Source organism: Heptranchias perlo, chromosome 1 (genome assembly GCF_035084215.1).
Source record: "Heptranchias perlo isolate sHepPer1 chromosome 1, sHepPer1.hap1, whole genome shotgun sequence".
In the NCBI taxonomy this organism is placed as follows: Eukaryota; Metazoa; Chordata; class Chondrichthyes; order Hexanchiformes; family Hexanchidae; genus Heptranchias; species Heptranchias perlo.
The window spans coordinates 3,762,913-3,789,130 of record NC_090325.1 but is presented as its reverse complement, the minus strand read 5'-3'; the positions used below and the strand labels follow the sequence as shown (position 1 = coordinate 3,789,130).

Here is a 26,218-nt window from a genome sequence, read left to right as displayed (position 1 = left end):
ACTTTACTGATAACAGGGTACTGTGCAGACACAGAACAGGGACAGACTTTACTGATAACAGGGTACTGTACAGACACAGAACAGGGACAGACCTTACTGATAACAGGCTACTGTACAGACACAGAACAGGGACAGACTTTACTGATAACAGGGTACTGTACAGACAGGGAACAAGGACAGACTTTACTGATAACAGGGTACTGCACAGACACAGAACAAGGACAGTCTTTACTGATAACAGGGTACTGTACAGACACAGAACAGGGACAGTCTTTACTGATAACAGGGTACTGTACAGACACAGAACAGGGACAGACTTTACTGATAACAGGGTACTGTACAGACACAGAACAGGGACAGACTTTACTGATAACAGGGTACTGTACAGACAGGGAACAGGGACAGTCTTTACTGATAACAGGGTACTGTTCAGACACAGAACAGGGACAGTCTTTACTGATAACAGGGTACTGTACAGACAGGGAACAAGGACAGTCTTTACTGATAACAGGGTACTGCACAGACAGGGAACAAGGAAAGACTTTACTGATAAAAGGGTACTGCACAGACACAGAACTGGGACAGTCTTTACTGATAACAGGGTACTGCACAGACACAGAACAAGGACAGTCTTTACTGATAACAGGGTACTGTACAGACAGGGAACAAGGACAGTCTTTACTGATAACAGGGTACTGCACAGACACAGAACAAGGACAGTCTTTACTGATAACAGGGTAATGCACAGACAGGGAACAGGGACAGTCTTTACTGATAACAGGGTAATGCACAGACACAGAACAAGGACAGTCTTTACTGATAACAGGGTACTGTACAGACAGGGAACAAGGACAGTCTTTACTGATAACAGGGTACTGCACAGACACAGAACAAGGACAGTCTTTACTGATAACAGGGTACTGCACAGACACAGAACAACGACAGTCTTCACTGATAACAGGGTAATGCACAGACAGGGAACAAGGACAGTCTTTACTGATAACAGGGTACTGTACAGACAGGGAACAAGGACAGTCTTTACTGATAACAGGGTACTGTACAGACAGGGAACAAGGACAGTCTTTACTGATAACAGGTTACTGCACAGACAGGGAACAAGGACAGTCTTTACTGATAACAGGGTAATGCACAGACAGGGAACAGGGACAGTCTTTACTGATAACAGGGTCATGCACAGACAGGGAACAAGGACAGTCTTTACTGATAACAGGGTAATGCACAGACAGGGAACAGGGACAGTCTTTACTGATAACAGGGTAATGCACAGACAGGGAACAAGGACAGTCTTTACTGATAACAGGGTACTGTACAGACAGGGAACAAGGACAGTCTTTACTGATAACAGGGTACTGCACAGACACAGAACAAGGACAGACTTTACTGATAACAGGGTACTGCACAGACACAGAACAAGGACAGACTTTACTGATAACAGGTTACTGCACAGACGCAGAACAAGGACAGATTTTACTGATAACAGGGTACAGACACAGAACAAGGACAGTCTTTACTGATAACAGGGTACTGCACAGACACAGAACAAGGGCAGACTTTACTGATAACAGGGTACTGCACAGACACAGAACAAGGACAGACTTTACTGATAACAGGGTACTGCACAGACACAGAACAAGGACAGTCTTCACTGATAACAGGGTACTGCACAGACACAGAACAGGGACAGACTTTACTGATAACAGGGTACTGTACAGACACAGAACAGGGACAGACTTTCCTGATAACAGGGTACTGTACAGACACAGAACAAGGACAGACTTTACTGATAACAGGGTACTGTACAGACAGGGAACAGGGACAGACTTTACTGATAACAGGGTACTGTACAGACACAGAACAGGGACAGACTTTACTGATAACAGGGTACTGCACAGACACAGAACAGGGACAGACTTTACTGATAACAGGGTACTGTACAGACACAGAACAAGGACAGACTTTACTGATAACAGGGTACTGTACAGACACAGAACAGGGACAGACTTTACTGATAACAGGGTACTGTACAGACAGGGAACAAGGACAGTCTTTACTGATAACAGGGTACTGTACAGACAGGGAACAAGGACAGTCTTTACTGATAACAGGGTACTGCACAGACAGGGAACAAGGAAAGACTTTACTGATAAAAGGGTACTGCACAGACACAGAACTGGGACAGTCTTTACTGATAACAGGGTACTGCACAGACACAGAACAAGGACAGTCTTTACTGATAACAGGGTACTGTACAGACAGGGAACAAGGACAGTCTTTACTGATAACAGGGTACTGCACAGACACAGAACAAGGACAGTCTTTACTGATAACAGGGTAATGCACAGACAGGGAACAGGGACAGTCTTTACTGATAACAGGGTAATGCACAGACACAGAACAAGGACAGTCTTTACTGATAACAGGGTACTGTACAGACAGGGAACAAGGACAGTCTTTACTGATAACAGGGTACTGCACAGACACAGAACAAGGACAGTCTTTACTGATAACAGGGTACTGCACAGACACAGAACAACGACAGTCTTCACTGATAACAGGGTAATGCACAGACAGGGAACAAGGACAGTCTTTACTGATAACAGGGTACTGTACAGACAGGGAACAAGGACAGTCTTTACTGATAACAGGGTACTGTACAGACAGGGAACAAGGACAGTCTTTACTGATAACAGGTTACTGCACAGACAGGGAACAAGGACAGTCTTTACTGATAACAGGGTAATGCACAGACAGGGAACAGGGACAGTCTTTACTGATAACAGGGTCATGCACAGACAGGGAACAAGGACAGTCTTTACTGATAACAGGGTAATGCACAGACAGGGAACAGGGACAGTCTTTACTGATAACAGGGTAATGCACAGACAGGGAACAAGGACAGTCTTTACTGATAACAGGGTACTGTACAGACAGGGAACAAGGACAGTCTTTACTGATAACAGGGTACTGCACAGACACAGAACAAGGACAGACTTTACTGATAACAGGGTACTGCACAGACACAGAACAAGGACAGACTTTACTGATAACAGGTTACTGCACAGACGCAGAACAAGGACAGATTTTACTGATAACAGGGTACAGACACAGAACAAGGACAGTCTTTACTGATAACAGGGTACTGCACAGACACAGAACAAGGGCAGACTTTACTGATAACAGGGTACTGCACAGACACAGAACAAGGACAGACTTTACTGATAACAGGGTACTGCACAGACACAGAACAAGGACAGTCTTCACTGATAACAGGGTACTGCACAGACACAGAACAGGGACAGACTTTACTGATAACAGGGTACTGTACAGACACAGAACAGGGACAGACTTTCCTGATAACAGGGTACTGTACAGACACAGAACAAGGACAGACTTTACTGATAACAGGGTACTGTACAGACAGGGAACAGGGACAGACTTTACTGATAACAGGGTACTGTACAGACACAGAACAGGGACAGACTTTACTGATAACAGGGTACTGCACAGACACAGAACAGGGACAGACTTTACTGATAACAGGGTACTGTACAGACACAGAACAAGGACAGACTTTACTGATAACAGGGTACTGTACAGACACAGAACAGGGACAGACTTTACTGATAACAGGGTACTGTACAGACAGGGAACAAGGACAGTCTTTACTGATAACAGGGTACTGTACAGACAGGGAACAAGGACAGTCTTTACTGATAACAGGGTACTGCACAGACACAGAACAAGGACAGTCTTTACTGATAACAGGGTAATGCACAGACAGGGAACAGGGACAGTCGTTACTGATAACAGGGTAATGCACAGACACAGAACAAGGACAGTCTTTACTGATAACAGGGTACTGTACAGACAGGGAACAAGGACAGTCTTTACTGATAACAGGGTACTGCACAGACACAGAACAAGGACAGTCTTTACTGATAACAGGGTACTGCACAGACACAGAACAACGACAGTCTTCACTGATAACAGGGTAATGCACAGACAGGGAACAAGGACAGTCTTTACTGATAACAGGGTACTGTACAGACAGTGAACAAGGACAGTCTTTACTGATAACAGGGTACTGTACAGACAGGGAACAAGGACAGTCTTTACTGATAACAGGTTACTGCACAGACAGGGAACAAGGACAGTCTTTACTGATAACAGGGTAATGCACAGACAGGGAACAGGGACAGTCTTTACTGATAACAGGGTCATGCACAGACAGGGAACAAGGACAGTCTTTACTGATAACAGGGTAATGCACAGACAGGGAACAGGGACAGTCTTTACTGATAACAGGGTAATGCACAGACAGGGAACAAGGACAGTCTTTACTGATAACAGGGTACTGTACAGACAGGGAACAAGGACAGTCTTTACTGATAACAGGGTACTGCACAGACACAGAACAAGGACAGACTTTACTGATAACAGGGTACTGCACAGACACAGAACAAGGACAGACTTTACTGATAACAGGTTACTGCACAGACGCAGAACAAGGACAGATTTTACTGATAACAGGGTACAGACACAGAACAAGGACAGTCTTTACTGATAACAGGGTACTGCACAGACACAGAACAAGGGCAGACTTTACTGATAACAGGGTACTGCACAGACACAGAACAAGGACAGACTTTACTGATAACAGGGTACTGCACAGACACAGAACAAGGACAGTCTTCACTGATAACAGGGTACTGCACAGACACAGAACAGGGACAGACTTTACTGATAACAGGGTACTGTACAGACACAGAACAGGGACAGACTTTCCTGATAACAGGGTACTGTACAGACACAGAACAAGGACAGACTTTACTGATAACAGGGTACTGTACAGACAGGGAACAGGGACAGACTTTACTGATAACAGGGTACTGTACAGACACAGAACAGGGACAGACTTTACTGATAACAGGGTACTGCACAGACACAGAACAGGGACAGACTTTACTGATAACAGGGTACTGTACAGACACAGAACAAGGACAGACTTTACTGATAACAGGGTACTGTACAGACACAGAACAGGGACAGACTTTACTGATAACAGGGTACTGTACAGACAGGGAACAAGGACAGTCTTTACTGATAACAGGGTACTGCACAGACAGGGAACAGCGACAGTCTTTACTGATAACAGGGTACTGTACAGACACAGAACAGGGACAGTCTTTACTGATAACAGGGTACTGTACAGACACAGAACAGGGACAGACTTTACTGATAACAGGGTACTGTACAGACACAGAACAGGGACAGACTTTACTGATAACAGGGTACTGTACAGACAGGGAACAGGGACAGTCTTTACTGATAACAGGGTACTGTACAGACACAGAACAGGGACAGTCTTTACTGATAACAGGGTACTGTACAGACAGGGAACAAGGACAGTCTTTACTGATAACAGGGTACTGCACAGACAGGGAACAAGGAAAGACTTTACTGATAACAGGGTACTGCACAGACACAGAACAAGGACAGTCTTCACTGATAACAGGGTACTGTACAGACAGGGAACAAGGACAGTCTTTACTGATAACAGGGTACTGCACAGACAGGGAACAAGGACAGTCTTTAATGATAACAGGGTACTGCACAGACAGGGAACAAGGACAGTCTTTACTGATAACAGGTTACTGCACAGACAGGGAACAAGGACAGTCTTTACTGATAACAGGGTACTGCACAGACACAGAACAAGGACAGTCTTTACTGATAACAGGGTACTGTACAGACAGGGAACAAGGACAGTCTTTACTGATAACAGGATACTGCACAGACACAGAACAAGGACAGTCTTTACTGATAACAGGGTAATGCACAGACAGGGAACAGGGACAGTCTTTACTGATAACAGGGTAATGCACAGACACAGAACAAGGACAGTCTTTACTGATAACAGGGTACTGTACAGACAGGGAACAAGGACAGTCTTTACTGATAACAGGGTACTGTACAGACACAGAACAAGGACAGACTTTACTGATAACAGGGTACTGCACAGACACAGAACAGGGACAGACTTTACTGATAACAGGGTACTGTACAGACACAGAACAAGGACAGACTTTACTGATAACAGGGTACTGTACAGACACAGAACAGGGACAGACTTTACTGATAACAGGGTACTGTGCAGACACAGAACAGGGACAGACTTTACTGATAACAGGGTACTGTACAGACACAGAACAGGGACAGACCTTACTGATAACAGGCTACTGTACAGACACAGAACAGGGACAGACTTTACTGATAACAGGGTACTGTACAGACAGGGAACAAGGACAGTCTTTACTGATAACAGGGTACTGCACAGACAGGGAACAGCGACAGTCTTTACTGATAACAGGGTACTGTACAGACACAGAACAGGGACAGTCTTTACTGATAACAGGGTACTGCACAGACACAGAACAAGGACAGACTTTACTGATAACAGGGTACTGCACAGACACAGAACAAGGACAGACTTTACTGATAACAGGTTACTGCACAGACGCAGAACAAGGACAGATTTTACTGATAACAGGGTACAGACACAGAACAAGGACAGTCTTTACTGATAACAGGGTACTGCACAGACACAGAACAAGGGCAGACTTTACTGATAACAGGGTACTGCACAGACACAGAACAAGGACAGACTTTACTGATAACAGGGTACTGCACAGACACAGAACAAGGACAGTCTTCACTGATAACAGGGTACTGCACAGACACAGAACAGGGACAGACTTTACTGATAACAGGGTACTGTACAGACACAGAACAGGGACAGACTTTCCTGATAACAGGGTACTGTACAGACACAGAACAAGGACAGACTTTACTGATAACAGGGTACTGTACAGACAGGGAACAGGGACAGACTTTACTGATAACAGGGTACTGTACAGACACAGAACAGGGACAGACTTTACTGATAACAGGGTACTGCACAGACACAGAACAGGGACAGACTTTACTGATAACAGGGTACTGTACAGACACAGAACAAGGACAGACTTTACTGATAACAGGGTACTGTACAGACACAGAACAGGGACAGACTTTACTGATAACAGGGTACTGTACAGACAGGGAACAAGGACAGTCTTTACTGATAACAGGGTACTGTACAGACAGGGAACAAGGACAGTCTTTACTGATAACAGGGTACTGCACAGACACAGAACAAGGACAGTCTTTACTGATAACAGGGTAATGCACAGACAGGGAACAGGGACAGTCGTTACTGATAACAGGGTAATGCACAGACACAGAACAAGGACAGTCTTTACTGATAACAGGGTACTGTACAGACAGGGAACAAGGACAGTCTTTACTGATAACAGGGTACTGCACAGACACAGAACAAGGACAGTCTTTACTGATAACAGGGTACTGCACAGACACAGAACAACGACAGTCTTCACTGATAACAGGGTAATGCACAGACAGGGAACAAGGACAGTCTTTACTGATAACAGGGTACTGTACAGACAGTGAACAAGGACAGTCTTTACTGATAACAGGGTACTGTACAGACAGGGAACAAGGACAGTCTTTACTGATAACAGGTTACTGCACAGACAGGGAACAAGGACAGTCTTTACTGATAACAGGGTAATGCACAGACAGGGAACAGGGACAGTCTTTACTGATAACAGGGTCATGCACAGACAGGGAACAAGGACAGTCTTTACTGATAACAGGGTAATGCACAGACAGGGAACAGGGACAGTCTTTACTGATAACAGGGTAATGCACAGACAGGGAACAAGGACAGTCTTTACTGATAACAGGGTACTGTACAGACAGGGAACAAGGACAGTCTTTACTGATAACAGGGTACTGCACAGACACAGAACAAGGACAGACTTTACTGATAACAGGGTACTGCACAGACACAGAACAAGGACAGACTTTACTGATAACAGGTTACTGCACAGACGCAGAACAAGGACAGATTTTACTGATAACAGGGTACAGACACAGAACAAGGACAGTCTTTACTGATAACAGGGTACTGCACAGACACAGAACAAGGGCAGACTTTACTGATAACAGGGTACTGCACAGACACAGAACAAGGACAGACTTTACTGATAACAGGGTACTGCACAGACACAGAACAAGGACAGTCTTCACTGATAACAGGGTACTGCACAGACACAGAACAGGGACAGACTTTACTGATAACAGGGTACTGTACAGACACAGAACAGGGACAGACTTTCCTGATAACAGGGTACTGTACAGACACAGAACAAGGACAGACTTTACTGATAACAGGGTACTGTACAGACAGGGAACAGGGACAGACTTTACTGATAACAGGGTACTGTACAGACACAGAACAGGGACAGACTTTACTGATAACAGGGTACTGCACAGACACAGAACAGGGACAGACTTTACTGATAACAGGGTACTGTACAGACACAGAACAAGGACAGACTTTACTGATAACAGGGTACTGTACAGACACAGAACAGGGACAGACTTTACTGATAACAGGGTACTGTACAGACAGGGAACAAGGACAGTCTTTACTGATAACAGGGTACTGCACAGACAGGGAACAGCGACAGTCTTTACTGATAACAGGGTACTGTACAGACACAGAACAGGGACAGTCTTTACTGATAACAGGGTACTGTACAGACACAGAACAGGGACAGACTTTACTGATAACAGGGTACTGTACAGACACAGAACAGGGACAGACTTTACTGATAACAGGGTACTGTACAGACAGGGAACAGGGACAGTCTTTACTGATAACAGGGTACTGTACAGACACAGAACAGGGACAGTCTTTACTGATAACAGGGTACTGTACAGACAGGGAACAAGGACAGTCTTTACTGATAACAGGGTACTGCACAGACAGGGAACAAGGAAAGACTTTACTGATAACAGGGTACTGCACAGACACAGAACAAGGACAGTCTTCACTGATAACAGGGTACTGTACAGACAGGGAACAAGGACAGTCTTTACTGATAACAGGGTACTGCACAGACAGGGAACAAGGACAGTCTTTAATGATAACAGGGTACTGCACAGACAGGGAACAAGGACAGTCTTTACTGATAACAGGTTACTGCACAGACAGGGAACAAGGACAGTCTTTACTGATAACAGGGTACTGCACAGACACAGAACAAGGACAGTCTTTACTGATAACAGGGTACTGTACAGACAGGGAACAAGGACAGTCTTTACTGATAACAGGGTACTGCACAGACACAGAACAAGGACAGTCTTTACTGATAACAGGGTAATGCACAGACAGGGAACAGGGACAGTCTTTACTGATAACAGGGTAATGCACAGACACAGAACAAGGACAGTCTTTACTGATAACAGGGTACTGTACAGACAGGGAACAAGGACAGTCTTTACTGATAACAGGGTACTGTACAGACACAGAACAAGGACAGACTTTACTGATAACAGGGTACTGCACAGACACAGAACAGGGACAGACTTTACTGATAACAGGGTACTGTACAGACACAGAACAAGGACAGACTTTACTGATAACAGGGTACTGTACAGACACAGAACAGGGACAGACTTTACTGATAACAGGGTACTGTGCAGACACAGAACAGGGACAGACTTTACTGATAACAGGGTACTGTACAGACACAGAACAGGGACAGACCTTACTGATAACAGGCTACTGTACAGACACAGAACAGGGACAGACTTTACTGATAACAGGGTACTGTACAGACAGGGAACAAGGACAGTCTTTACTGATAACAGGGTACTGCACAGACAGGGAACAGCGACAGTCTTTACTGATAACAGGGTACTGTACAGACACAGAACAGGGACAGTCTTTACTGATAACAGGGTACTGTACAGACACAGAACAGGGACAGACTTTACTGATAACAGGGTACTGTACAGACACAGAACAGGGACAGACTTTACTGATAACAGGGTACTGTACAGACAGGGAACAGGGACAGTCTTTACTGATAACAGGGTACTGTACAGACACAGAACAGGGACAGTCTTTACTGATAACAGGGTACTGTACAGACAGGGAACAAGGACAGTCTTTACTGATAACAGGGTACTGCACAGACAGGGAACAAGGAAAGACTTTACTGATAACAGGGTACTGCACAGACACAGAACAAGGACAGTCTTCACTGATAACAGGGTACTGTACAGACAGGGAACAAGGACAGTCTTTACTGATAACAGGGTACTGCACAGACAGGGAACAAGGACAGTCTTTAATGATAACAGGGTACTGCACAGACAGGGAACAAGGACAGTCTTTACTGATAACAGGTTACTGCACAGACAGGGAACAAGGACAGTCTTTACTGATAACAGGGTACTGCACAGACACAGAACAAGGACAGTCTTTACTGATAACAGGGTACTGTACAGACAGGGAACAAGGACAGTCTTTACTGATAACAGGGTACTGCACAGACACAGAACAAGGACAGTCTTTACTGATAACAGGGTAATGCACAGACAGGGAACAGGGACAGTCTTTACTGATAACAGGGTAATGCACAGACACAGAACAAGGACAGTCTTTACTGATAACAGGGTACTGCACAGACACAGAACAAGGACAGTCTTTACTGATAACAGGGTACTGCACAGACACAGAACAACGACAGTCTTCACTGATAACAGGGTAATGCACAGACACAGAACAAGGACAGTCTTTACTGATAACAGGGTACTGCACAGACACAGAACAAGGACAGTCTTCACTGATAACAGGGTAATGCACAGACACAGAACAAGGACAGTCTTCACTGATAACAGGGTAATGCACAGACAGGGAACAGGGACAGTCTTTACTGATAACAGGGTACTGTACAGACAGGGAACAGGGACAGTCTTTACTCATAACAGGGTACTGTACAGACAGGGAACAGGGACAGTCTTTAATGATAACAGGGTACTGTACAGACAGGGAACAAGGACAGTCTTTACTGATAACAGGGTACTGCACAGACAGGGAACAGGGACAGTCTTTACTGATGACAGGGTACTGTACAGACAGGGAACAGGGACAGTCTTTACTGATAACAGGGTACTGCACAGACACAGAACAAGGACAGACGTTACTGATAACAGGGTACTGTACAGACAGGGAACAAGGACAGTCTTTAATGATAACAGGGTACTGTGCAGACAGGGAACAAGGACAGTCTTTACTGATAACAGGGTAATGCACAGACAGGGAACAGGGACAGACTTTACTGATAACAGGGTACTGCACAGACACAGAACAAGGACAGACTTTACTGATAACAGGGTACTGCACAGACAGGGAACAAGGACAGTCTTTACTGATAACAGGGTGCTGCACAGACACAGAACAACGACAGTCTTTACTGATAACAGGGTACTGTACAGACAGGGAACAAGGACAGTCTTTACTGATAACAGGGTAATGCACAGACACAGAACAGGGACAGACTTTACTGATAACAGGGTACTGCACAGACACAGAACAAGGACAGACTTTACTGATAACAGGGTACTGCACAGACACAGAACAAGGACAGACTTTACTGATAACAGGGTACTGCACAGACACAGAACAAGGACAGACTTTACTGATAACAGGGTACTGCACAGACACAGAACAGGGACAGACTTTACTGATAACAGGGTACTGTACAGACAGGGAACAGGGACAGTCTTTACTGATAACAGGGTACTGTTCAGACACAGAACAGGGACAGTCTTTACTGATAACAGGGTACTGTACAGACAGGGAACAAGGACAGTCTTTACTGATAACAGGGTACTGCACAGACAGGGAACAAGGAAAGACTTTACTGATAAAAGGGTACTGCACAGACACAGAACTGGGACAGTCTTTACTGATAACAGGGTACTGCACAGACACAGAACAAGGACAGTCTTTACTGATAACAGGGTACTGTACAGACAGGGAACAAGGACAGTCTTTACTGATAACAGGGTACTGCACAGACACAGAACAAGGACAGTCTTTACTGATAACAGGGTAATGCACAGACAGGGAACAGGGACAGTCTTTACTGATAACAGGGTAATGCACAGACACAGAACAAGGACAGTCTTTACTGATAACAGGGTACTGTACAGACAGGGAACAAGGACAGTCTTTACTGATAACAGGGTACTGCACAGACACAGAACAAGGACAGTCTTTACTGATAACAGGGTACTGCACAGACACAGAACAACGACAGTCTTCACTGATAACAGGGTAATGCACAGACAGGGAACAAGGACAGTCTTTACTGATAACAGGGTACTGTACAGACAGGGAACAAGGACAGTCTTTACTGATAACAGGGTACTGTACAGACAGGGAACAAGGACAGTCTTTACTGATAACAGGTTACTGCACAGACAGGGAACAAGGACAGTCTTTACTGATAACAGGGTAATGCACAGACAGGGAACAGGGACAGTCTTTACTGATAACAGGGTCATGCACAGACAGGGAACAAGGACAGTCTTTACTGATAACAGGGTAATGCACAGACAGGGAACAGGGACAGTCTTTACTGATAACAGGGTAATGCACAGACAGGGAACAAGGACAGTCTTTACTGATAACAGGGTACTGTACAGACAGGGAACAAGGACAGTCTTTACTGATAACAGGGTACTGCACAGACACAGAACAAGGACAGACTTTACTGATAACAGGGTACTGCACAGACACAGAACAAGGACAGACTTTACTGATAACAGGTGACTGCACAGACGCAGAACAAGGACAGATTTTACTGATAACAGGGTACAGACACAGAACAAGGACAGTCTTTACTGATAACAGGGTACTGCACAGACACAGAACAAGGGCAGACTTTACTGATAACAGGGTACTGCACAGACACAGAACAAGGACAGACTTTACTGATAACAGGGTACTGCACAGACACAGAACAAGGACAGTCTTCACTGATAACAGGGTACTGCACAGACACAGAACAGGGACAGTCTTTACTGATAACAGGGTACTGTACAGACACAGAACAGGGACAGACTTTCCTGATAACAGGGTACTGTACAGACACAGAACAAGGACAGACTTTACTGATAACAGGGTACTGTACAGACAGGGAACAGGGACAGACTTTACTGATAACAGGGTACTGTACAGACACAGAACAGGGACAGACTTTACTGATAACAGGGTACTGCACAGACACAGAACAGGGACAGACTTTACTGATAACAGGGTACTGTACAGACACAGAACAAGGACAGACTTTACTGATAACAGGGTACTGTACAGACACAGAACAGGGACAGACTTTACTGATAACAGGGTACTGTACAGACAGGGAACAAGGACAGTCTTTACTGATAACAGGGTACTGCACAGACAGGGAACAGCGACAGTCTTTACTGATAACAGGGTACTGTACAGACACAGAACAGGGACAGTCTTTACTGATAACAGGGTACTGTACAGACACAGAACAGGGACAGACTTTACTGATAACAGGGTACTGTACAGACACAGAACAGGGACAGACTTTACTGATAACAGGGTACTGTACAGACAGGGAACAGGGACAGTCTTTACTGATAACAGGGTACTGTACAGACACAGAACAGGGACAGTCTTTACTGATAACAGGGTACTGTACAGACAGGGAACAAGGACAGTCTTTACTGATAACAGGGTACTGCACAGACAGGGAACAAGGAAAGACTTTACTGATAACAGGGTACTGCACAGACACAGAACAAGGACAGTCTTCACTGATAACAGGGTACTGTACAGACAGGGAACAAGGACAGTCTTTACTGATAACAGGGTACTGCACAGACAGGGAACAAGGACAGTCTTTAATGATAACAGGGTACTGCACAGACAGGGAACAAGGACAGTCTTTACTGATAACAGGTTACTGCACAGACAGGGAACAAGGACAGTCTTTACTGATAACAGGGTACTGCACAGACACAGAACAAGGACAGTCTTTACTGATAACAGGGTACTGTACAGACAGGGAACAAGGACAGTCTTTACTGATAACAGGGTACTGCACAGACACAGAACAAGGACAGTCTTTACTGATAACAGGGTAATGCACAGACAGGGAACAGGGACAGTCTTTACTGATAACAGGGTAATGCACAGACACAGAACAAGGACAGTCTTTACTGATAACAGGGTACTGTACAGACAGGGAACAAGGACAGTCTTTACTGATAACAGGGTACTGTACAGACACAGAACAAGGACAGACTTTACTGATAACAGGGTACTGCACAGACACAGAACAGGGACAGACTTTACTGATAACAGGGTACTGTACAGACACAGAACAAGGACAGACTTTACTGATAACAGGGTACTGTACAGACACAGAACAGGGACAGACTTTACTGATAACAGGGTACTGTGCAGACACAGAACAGGGACAGACTTTACTGATAACAGGGTACTGTACAGACACAGAACAGGGACAGACCTTACTGATAACAGGCTACTGTACAGACACAGAACAGGGACAGACTTTACTGATAACAGGGTACTGTACAGACAGGGAACAAGGACAGTCTTTACTGATAACAGGGTACTGCACAGACAGGGAACAGCGACAGTCTTTACTGATAACAGGGTACTGTACAGACACAGAACAGGGACAGTCTTTACTGATAACAGGGTACTGTACAGACACAGAACAGGGACAGACTTTACTGATAACAGGGTACTGTACAGACACAGAACAGGGACAGACTTTACTGATAACAGGGTACTGTACAGACAGGGAACAGGGACAGTCTTTACTGATAACAGGGTACTGTACAGACACAGAACAGGGACAGTCTTTACTGATAACAGGGTACTGTACAGACAGGGAACAAGGACAGTCTTTACTGATAACAGAGTACTGCACAGACAGGGAACAAGGAAAGACTTTACTGATAACAGGGTACTGCACAGACACAGAACAAGGACAGTCTTCACTGATAACAGGGTACTGTACAGACAGGGAACAAGGACAGTCTTTACTGATAACAGGGTACTGCACAGACAGGGAACAAGGACAGTCTTTAATGATAACAGGGTACTGCACAGACAGGGAACAAGGACAGTCTTTACTGATAACAGGTTACTGCACAGACAGGGAACAAGGACAGTCTTTACTGATAACAGGGTACTGCACAGACACAGAACAAGGACAGTCTTTACTGATAACAGGGTACTGTACAGACAGGGAACAAGGACAGTCTTTACTGATAACAGGGTACTGCACAGACACAGAACAAGGACAGTCTTTACTGATAACAGGGTAATGCACAGACAGGGAACAGGGACAGTCTTTACTGATAACAGGGTAATGCACAGACACAGAACAAGGACAGTCTTTACTGATAACAGGGTACTGTACAGACAGGGAACAAGGACAGTCTTTACTGATAACAGGGTACTGCACAGACACAGAACAAGGACAGTCTTTACTGATAACAGGGTACTGCACAGACACAGAACAACGACAGTCTTCACTGATAACAGGGTAATGCACAGACACAGAACAAGGACAGTCTTTACTGATAACAGGGTACTGCACAGACACAGAACAAGGACAGTCTTCACTGATAACAGGGTAATGCACAGACACAGAACAAGGACAGTCTTCACTGATAACAGGGTAATGCACAGACAGGGAACAGGGACAGTCTTTACTGATAACAGGGTACTGTACAGACAGGGAACAGGGACAGTCTTTACTCATAACAGGGTACTGTACAGACAGGGAACAGGGACAGTCTTTAATGATAACAGGGTACTGTACAGACAGGGAACAAGGACAGTCTTTACTGATAACAGGGTACTGCACAGACAGGGAACAGGGACAGTCTTTACTGATGACAGGGTACTGTACAGACAGGGAACAGGGACAGTCTTTACTGATAACAGGGTACTGCACAGACACAGAACAAGGACAGACGTTACTGATAACAGGGTACTGTACAGACAGGGAACAAGGACAGTCTTTAATGATAACAGGGTACTGTGCAGACAGGGAACAAGGACAGTCTTTACTGATAACAGGGTAATGCACAGACACAGAACAGGGACAGACTTTACTGATAACAGGGTACTGCACAGACACAGAACAAGGACAGACTTTACTGATAACAGGGTACTGCACAGACAGGGAACAAGGACAGTCTTTACTGATAACAGGGTGCTGCACAGACACAGAACAACGACAGTCTTTACTGATAACAGGGTACTGTACAGACAGGGAACAAGGACAGTCTTTACTGATAACAGGGTAATGCACAGACACAGAACAGGGACAGACTTTACTGATAACAGGGTACTGCACAGACACAGAACAAGGACAGACTTTACTGATAACAGGGTACTGCACAGACACAGAACAAGGACAGACTTTACTGATAACAGGGTACTGCACAGACACAGAACAAGGACAGACTTTACTGATAACAGGGTACTGCACAGACACAGAACAAGGACAGACTTTACTGATAACAGGGTACTGCACAGACACAGAACAAGGACAGACTTTACTGATAACAGGGTACTGCACAGACGCAGAACAAGGACAGACTTTACTGATAACAGGGTACAGACAGGGAACAGGGACAGACTTTACTGATAACAGGGTACTGTACAGACAGGGAACAGGGACAGGCTTTACTGATAACAGGGTACTGTACAGACAGGGAACAAGGACAGTCTTTACTGATAACAGGGTACTGTACAGACAGGGAACAAGGACAGTCTTTACTGATAACAGGGTACTGTACAGACAGGGAACAAGGACAGTCTTTACTGATAACAGGGTAATGCACAGACAGGGAACAAGGACAGTCTTTACTGATAACAGGGTACTGTACAGACAGGGAACAAGGACAGTCTTTACTGATAACAGGTTACTGCACAGACAGGGAACAAGGACAGTCTTTCCTGATAACAGGGTAATGCACAGACAGGGAACAGGGACAGTCTTTACTGATAACAGGGTAATGCACAGACAGGGAACAAGGACAGTCTTTACTGATAACAGGGTAATGCACAGACACAGAACAGGGACAGACTTTACTGATAACAGGGTACTGCACAGACACAGAACAAGGACAGACTTTACTGATAACAGGGTACTGCACAGACACAGAACAAGGACAGACTTTACTGATAACAGGGTACTGCACAGACACAGAACAAGGACAGACTTTACTGATAACAGGGTACTGCACAGACACAGAACAAGGACAGACTTTACTGATAACAGGGTACTGCACAGACACAGAACAAGGACAGACTTTACTGATAACAGGGTACTGCACAGACGCAGAACAAGGACAGACTTTACTGATAACAGGGTACAGACAGGGAACAGGGACAGACTTTACTGATAACAGGGTACTGTACAGACACAGAACAGGGACAGTCTTTACTGATAACAGGGTACTGTACAGACAGGGAACAAGGACAGTCTTTACTGATAACAGGGTAATGCACAGACAGGGAACAGGGACAGTCTTTACTGATAACAGGGTAATGCACAGACACAGAACAAGGACAGTCTTTACTGATAACAGGGTACTGTACAGACAGGGAACAAGGACAGTCTTTACTGATAACAGGGTACTGTACAGACACAGAACAAGGACAGACTTTACTGATAACAGGGTACTGCACAGACACAGAACAGGGACAGACTTTACTGATAACAGGGTACTGTACAGACACAGAACAAGGACAGACTTTACTGATAACAGGGTACTGTACAGACACAGAACAGGGACAGACTTTACTGATAACAGGGTACTGTGCAGACACAGAACAGGGACAGACTTTACTGATAACAGGGTACTGTACAGACACAGAACAGGGACAGACCTTACTGATAACAGGCTACTGTACAGACACAGAACAGGGACAGACTTTACTGATAACAGGGTACTGTACAGACAGGGAACAAGGACAGTCTTTACTGATAACAGGGTACTGCACAGACAGGGAACAGCGACAGTCTTTACTGATAACAGGGTACTGTACAGACACAGAACAGGGACAGTCTTTACTGATAACAGGGTACTGTACAGACACAGAACAGGGACAGACTTTACTGATAACAGGGTACTGTACAGACACAGAACAGGGACAGACTTTACTGATAACAGGGTACTGTACAGACAGGGAACAGGGACAGTCTTTACTGATAACAGGGTACTGTACAGACACAGAACAGGGACAGTCTTTACTGATAACAGGGTACTGTACAGACAGGGAACAAGGACAGTCTTTACTGATAACAGGGTACTGCACAGACAGGGAACAAGGAAAGACTTTACTGATAACAGGGTACTGCACAGACACAGAACAAGGACAGTCTTCACTGATAACAGGGTACTGTACAGACAGGGAACAAGGACAGTCTTTACTGATAACAGGGTACTGCACAGACAGGGAACAAGGACAGTCTTTAATGATAACAGGGTACTGCACAGACAGGGAACAAGGACAGTCTTTACTGATAACAGGTTACTGCACAGACAGGGAACAAGGACAGTCTTTACTGATAACAGGGTACTGCACAGACACAGAACAAGGACAGTCTTTACTGATAACAGGGTACTGTACAGACAGGGAACAAGGACAGTCTTTACTGATAACAGGGTACTGCACAGACACAGAACAAGGACAGTCTTTACTGATAACAGGGTAATGCACAGACAGGGAACAGGGACAGTCTTTACTGATAACAGGGTAATGCACAGACACAGAACAAGGACAGTCTTTACTGATAACAGGGTACTGTACAGACAGGGAACAAGGACAGTCTTTACTGATAACAGGGTACTGCACAGACACAGAACAAGGACAGTCTTTACTGATAACAGGGTACTGCACAGACACAGAACAACGACAGTCTTCACTGATAACAGGGTAATGCACAGACACAGAACAAGGACAGTCTTTACTGATAACAGGGTACTGCACAGACACAGAACAAGGACAGTCTTCACTGATAACAGGGTAATGCACAGACACAGAACAAGGACAGTCTTCACTGATAACAGGGTAATGCACAGACAGGGAACAGGGACAGTCTTTACTGATAACAGGGTACTGTACAGACAGGGAACAGGGACAGTCTTTACTCATAACAGGGTACTGTACAGACAGGGAACAGGGACAGTCTTTAATGATAACAGGGTACTGTACAGACAGGGAACAAGGACAGTCTTTACTGATAACAGGGTACTGCACAGACAGGGAACAGGGACAGTCTTTACTGATGACAGGGTACTGTACAGACAGGGAACAGGGACAGTCTTTACTGATAACAGGGTACTGCACAGACACAGAACAAGGACAGACGTTACTGATAACAGGGTACTGTACAGACAGGGAACAAGGACAGTCTTTAATGATAACAGGGTACTGTGCAGACAGGGAACAAGGACAGTCTTTACTGATAACAGGGTAATGCACAGACACAGAACAGGGACAGACTTGACTGATAACAGGGTACTGCACAGACACAGAACAAGGACAGACTTTACTGATAACAGGGTACTGCACAGACAGGGAACAAGGACAGTCTTTACTGATAACAGGGTGCTGCACAGACACAGAACAACGACAGTCTTTACTGATAACAGGGTACTGTACAGACAGGGAACAAGGACAGTCTTTACTGATAACAGGGTAATGCACAGACACAGAACAGGGACAGACTTTACTGATAACAGGGTACTGCACAGACACAGAACAAGGACAGACTTTACTGATAACAGGGTACTGCACAGACACAGAACAAGGACAGACTTTACTGATAACAGGGTACTGCACAGACACAGAACAAGGACAGACTTTACTGATAACAGGGTACTGCACAGACACAGAACAAGGACAGACTTTACTGATAACAGGGTACTGCACAGACACAGAACAAGGACAGACTTTACTGATAACAGGGTACTGCACAGACGCAGAACAAGGACAGACTTTACTGATAACAGGGTACAGACAGGGAACAGGGACAGACTTTACTGATAACAGGGTACTGTACAGACAGGGAACAGGGACAGGCTTTACTGATAACAGGGTACTGTACAGACAGGGAACAAGGACAGTCTTTACTGATAACAGGGTACTGTACAGACAGGGAACAAGGACAGTCTTTACTGATAACAGGGTACTGTACAGACAGGGAACAAGGACAGTCTTTACTGATAACAGGGTACTGTACAGACAGGGAACAAGGACAGTCTTTACTGATAACAGGTTACTGCACAGACAGGGAACAAGGACAGTCTTTCCTGATAACAGGGTAATGCACAGACAGGGAACAGGGACAGTCTTTACTGATAACAGGGTAATGCACAGACAGGGAACAAGGACAGTCTTTACTGATAACAGGGTAATGCACAGACAGGGAACAGGGACAGTCTTTACTGATAACAGGGTAATGCACAGACAGGGAACAAGGACAGTCTTTACTGATAACAGGGTACTGTACAGACAGGGAACAAGGACAGTCTTCACTGATAACAGGGTACTGTACAGACACAGAACAACGACAGACTTTACCGATAACAGGGTACTGCACAGACACAGAACAAGGACAGACTTTACTGATAACAGGTTACTGCACAGACGCAGAACAAGGACAGACTTTACTGATAACAGGGTACAGACAGGGAACAGGGACAGTCTTTACTGATAACAGGTTACTGCACAGACAGGGAACTGGGACAGTCTTTACTGATAACAGGTTACTGCACAGACAGGGAACAAGGACAGTCTTTACTGATAACAGGGTACTGTACAGACAGGGAACAGGGACAGTCTTTACTGATAACAGGGTACTGTACAGACACAGAACAAGGACAGTCTTTACTGATAACAGGGTATTGTACAGACAGGGAACAAGGACAGTCTTTACTGATAACAGGGTACTGTACAGACAGGGAACAAGGACAGTCTTTACTGATAACAGGGTACTGTACAGACAGGGAACAAGGACAGTCTTTACTGATAACAGGGTACTGTACAGACACAGAACAAGGACAGTCTACTGATAACAGGGTACTGTACAGACAGGGAACAAGGACAGTCTTTACTGATAACAGGTTACTGCACAGACAGGGAACAGGGACAGTCTTTACTGATAACAGGTTACTGCACAGGCACAGAACAAGGACAGTCTTTACTGATAACAGGTTACTGCACAGACAGGGAACAAGGACAGTCTTTACTGATAACAGGTTACTGCACAGGCACAGAACAGGGACAGTCTTTACTGATAACAGGTTACTGTACAGACAGGGAACAGGGACAGTCTTTACTGATAACAGGTTACTGCACAGACAGGGAACTGGGACAGTCTTTACTGATAACAGGTTACTGCACAGACAGGGAACAAGGACAGTCTTTACTGATAACAGGGTACTGTACAGACAGGGAACAGGGACAGTCTTTACTGATAACAGGGTACTGTACAGACACAGAACAAGGACAGTCTTTACTGATAACAGGGTATTGTACAGACAGGGAACAAGGACAGTCTTTACTGATAACAGGGTACTGTACAGACAGGGAACAAGGACAGTCTTTACTGATAACAGGGTACTGTACAGACACAGAACAGGGACAGTCTTTACTGATAACAGGGTACTGTACAGACACAGAACAGGGACAGACTTTACTGATAACAGGGTACTGTGCAGACAGGGAACAAGGACAGTCTTTACTGATAACAGGGTAATGCACAGACAGGGAACAAGGACAGTCTTTGCTGATAACAGGGTACTGTACAGACACAGAACAGGGACAGACTTTACTGATAACAGGGTACTGTACAGACACAGAACAGGGACAGACTTTACTGATAACAGGGTACTGTACAGACACAGAACAGGGACAGTCTTTCCTGATAACAGGGTCCTGTACAGACAGGGAACAAGGACAGTCTTTACTGATAACAGGGTACTGTACAGACACAGAACAGGGACAGACTTTACTGATAACAGGGTACTGCACAGACACAGAACAGGGACAGTCTTTACTGATAACAGGGTACTGCACAGACAGGGAACAAGGACAGTCTTTACTGATAACAGGGTACTGCACAGACACAGAACAAGGACAGTCTTTACTGATAACAGGGTACTGTACAGACACAGAACAAGGACAGACTTTACTGATAAGCCTTCAGCTGCAAACTATCTTTGCTCGAGCCTCATAGATATCACAGCTGTTCCCCTTGGGATTAACTCCTCCGAGGACAGATCTGCACAAGGCAAGTGATAACTCGCCTGATGGAGAGTCTTGGGTCCCTGAAACTGTCTCCAGTTGAATGATTTCAGTCAAGGTGAAGGCTTGGGAAGTTATTCTTGTTAAAACTGAAGTCCAGCTATTTGGATGAGGAAATACTTTGAAAAATGCGGATTCTCGCATCGCTAGAGTGAAAGGAAGGTCTGGGAAGAGGGGTGTTGGAAAAGATACTTCAGAATTCGACAAGGCCTGGCCAGCCCATCCCCTTGAGCTCGAAACCTGTGACCCAGTGAATTCTCCAGTAATTCATTTTACCGTATCTCAAGTTTACGTGTAATTATCGTTACTAACATTGTACATGTGTAATGAGAGGGTTCATAGAAGTTACAACATGGAAACAGGCCCTTCGGCCCAACATGTCCATGTCGCCCAGTTTATACCACTAAGCTAGTCCCAATTGCCTGCACTTGGCCCATATCCCTCTATACCCATCTTACCCATGTAACTGTCCAAATGCTTTTTAAAAGACAAAATTGTACCCGCCTCTACTACTGCCTCTGGCAGCTCGTTCCAGACACTCACCACCCTTTGAGTGAAAAAATTGCCCCTCTGGACCCTTTTGTATCTCTCCCCTCTCACCTTAAATCGATGCCCCCTCGTTATAGACTCCCCTACCTTTGGGAAAAGATTTTGACTATCGACCTTATCTATGCCCCTCATTATTTTATAGACTTCTATAAGATCACCCCTTAACCTCCTACTCTCCAGGGAAAAAAGTCCCAGTCTGTCTAACCTCTCCCTGTAAGTCAAACCATCAAGTCCCGGTAGCATCCTAGTAAATCTTTTCTGCACTCTTTCTAGTTTAATAATATCCTTTCTATAATAGGGTGACCAGAACTGTACACAGTATTCCAAGTGTGGCCTCACCAATGCCCTGTACAACTTCAACAAGACATCCCAACTCCTGTATTCAATGTTCTGACCAATGAAACCAAGCATGCTGAATGCCTTCTTCACCACCCTATCCACCTGTGACTCAACTTTCAAGGAGCTATGAACCTGTACTCCTAGATCTCTTTGTTCTATAACTCTCCCCAACACCCTACCATTGACGGAGTAGGTCCTGGCCCGATTCGATCTACCAAAATGCATCACCTCACATTTATCTAAATTAAACTCCATCTGCCATTCATCGGCCCACTGGCCCAATTGATCAAGATCCCGTTGCAATCCCAGATAACCTTCTTCACTGTCCACAATGCCACCAATCTTGGTGTCATCTGCAAACTTACTAATCATGCCTCCTAAATTCTCATCCAAATCATTAATATAAATAACAAATAACAGCGGACCCAGCACCGATCCCTGAGGCACACTGCTGGACACAGGCATCCAGTTTGAAAAACAACCCTCTACAACCACCCTCTGTCTTCTGTCGTCAAGCCAATTTTGTATCCAATTGGCTACCTCACCTTGGATCCCATGAGATTTAACCTTATGTAACAACCTACCATGCGGTACCTTGTCAAATGCTTTGCTGAAGTCCATGTAGACCACGTCTACTGCACAGCCCTCATCTATCTTCTTGGTTACCCCTTCAAAAAACTCAATCAAATTCGTGAGACATGATTTTCCTCTCACAAAACCATGCTGACTGTTCCTAATTAGTCCCTGCCTCTCCAAATGCCTGTAGATCCTGTCCCTCAGAATACCCTCTAACAACTTACCCACTACAGATGTCAGGCTCACCGGTCTGTAGTTCCCAGGCTTTTCCCTGCCGCCCTTCTTAAACAAAGGCACAACATTTGCTACCCTCCAATCTTCAGGCACCTCACCTGTAGCGGTGGATGATTCAAATATCTCTGCTAGGGGACCCGCAATTTCCTCCCTAACCTCCCATAACGTCCTGGGATACATTTCATCAGGTCCCGGAGATTTATCTACCTTGATGCGCGTTAAGACTTCCAGCACCTCCCTCTCTGTAATATGTACACTCCTCAAGACATCACTATTTATTTCCCCAAGTTCCCTAACATCCATGCCTTTCTCAACCGTTCTATGAGGAGAGATTGGAGTTTAGACGAATGAGAGGTGATCTCATTGAAACATATAAGATTCTGAGGGGGCTTGACAGGTTAGATGCTGAGAGGCTGTTTCCCCTGGCTGGAGAGTCTAGAACGAGGGGGCATAGTCTCAGGGTAAGGGGTCGGCCATTTAAGACTGAGATGAGGAGGAATTTCTTCACTCAGAGGGTTGTGAATCTTTGGAATTCTCTACCCCAGAGGGCTGTGGATGCTGAGTCATTGAATATATTCAAGGCTGAGATGGACAGCCTGGACTCTTGGGGAATCAAGGGATATGGGGATTGGGCGGGAAAGTGGAGTTGAGGTCGAAGATCAGCCACGATCTGATTGAATGGCGGAGCAGGCCCGAGGGGCCGAATGGCCTACTCCTGCTCCTGTTTCTTATGTTCTTATGTTACTAATATTTATCACTGTATATGTGTAATTACTGTTACGAATGGTTATCATTGTATACTTATTTTGTGTGAAAGCCAATAAATGCCTTTGAAACATATTATCTTGTGGAATAAATTATAAGGTTAGAAGTAAGAACATTAATTCCTCAACAATGCGATTACCAGGCTGGTAGAAGGCAAACTAGATGGACCCTGGTCTTTTTCCGTCTAGCAATTGCTGTGTTCCTATCAGCTAACTCCGGACCACGCCAGGCAGCATGTTTGTCCACCAGGACTCCCTATTTAATGAAGTGATTGTTGTCACGTACACGTTCGGTTCGGCCCCAATACTGAGGAGGTACGTCAGACACTGGTGTGCTCGGAATTTGCATTCTTTGTTGAGGATCAGGTGGATGGGGCTCCAGCCCTTCGGGTTGGCCAAGTTCACATCCACATGGTAATCTTCCACCAGCACCTTCAGACAATCCAGCCTCCCGTGTAAGGCAGCCAAATGGACAGCAGTGTAACCCTAATACAGGGAGGGGAGGGGAAGGCCAGACAGAGGGACAACACACAGTCAGTACCATCAGAGCATGTCGAAAACCAAATACACAGAATGGCCGACTGTAGTATATCTCACGCCGGCTGAGACATATATCACACACCCGACTGCAGCACATATCACACACACCCGACTGCAGTACATATCACACACACCCGACTGCAGTACATATATCACACACCGACTGCAGTACATATCACACACCGACTGTAGTATATCTCACGCCGGCTGAGACATATATCACACACCCGAGTGCAGCATATATCACACACACCCGACTGCAGCACATATCACACACCGACTGCAGTACATATCACACACCGACTGCAGTACATATCACACACCGACTGCAGTACATGTCACACACACCCGACTGCAGTACATATCACACACCCGACTGCAGTACATATCACACACACCCGACTGCAGTACATATCACACACCGACTGCAGTACATATCACACACACCCGACTGCAGTACATATCACACACCCGACTGCAGTACATATCACACACACCCGACTGCAGTACATATCACACACCCGACTGCAGTACATATCACACACACCCGACTGCAGTACATATCACACACCGACTGCAGTACATATCACACACCGACTGCAGTACATATCACACACCCGACTGCAGCACATATCACACACCGACTGCAGTACATATCTCACACACCCGACTGCAGCACATATCACACACCGACTGCAGTACATATCACACACACCCGACTGCAGTACATATCACACACCCGAGTGCAGCATATATCACACACCGACTGCAGTACATATCACACACCGACTGCAGTACATATCACACACCCGACTGCAGTACATATCACACACCCGAGTGCAGCATATATCACACACCCGGCTGCTGTACATAT

The 26,218-nt window shown here is 45.3% G+C and overlaps 1 protein-coding gene across 1 annotated transcript in view; it reads right to left on the bottom strand.

The window, feature by feature from the left end:
* Positions 1–26,218, bottom strand: part of ankrd53 (ankyrin repeat domain 53) — a 74,310-nt gene that overhangs the window by 36,718 nt on the left and 11,374 nt on the right. Inside the window, exon 2 of the mRNA XM_067985411.1 lies at positions 25,091–25,290. Within this exon, the coding sequence (XP_067841512.1) occupies positions 25,091–25,290 (200 nt within the window). The remainder of the gene's footprint in view (positions 1–25,090; positions 25,291–26,218) is intronic.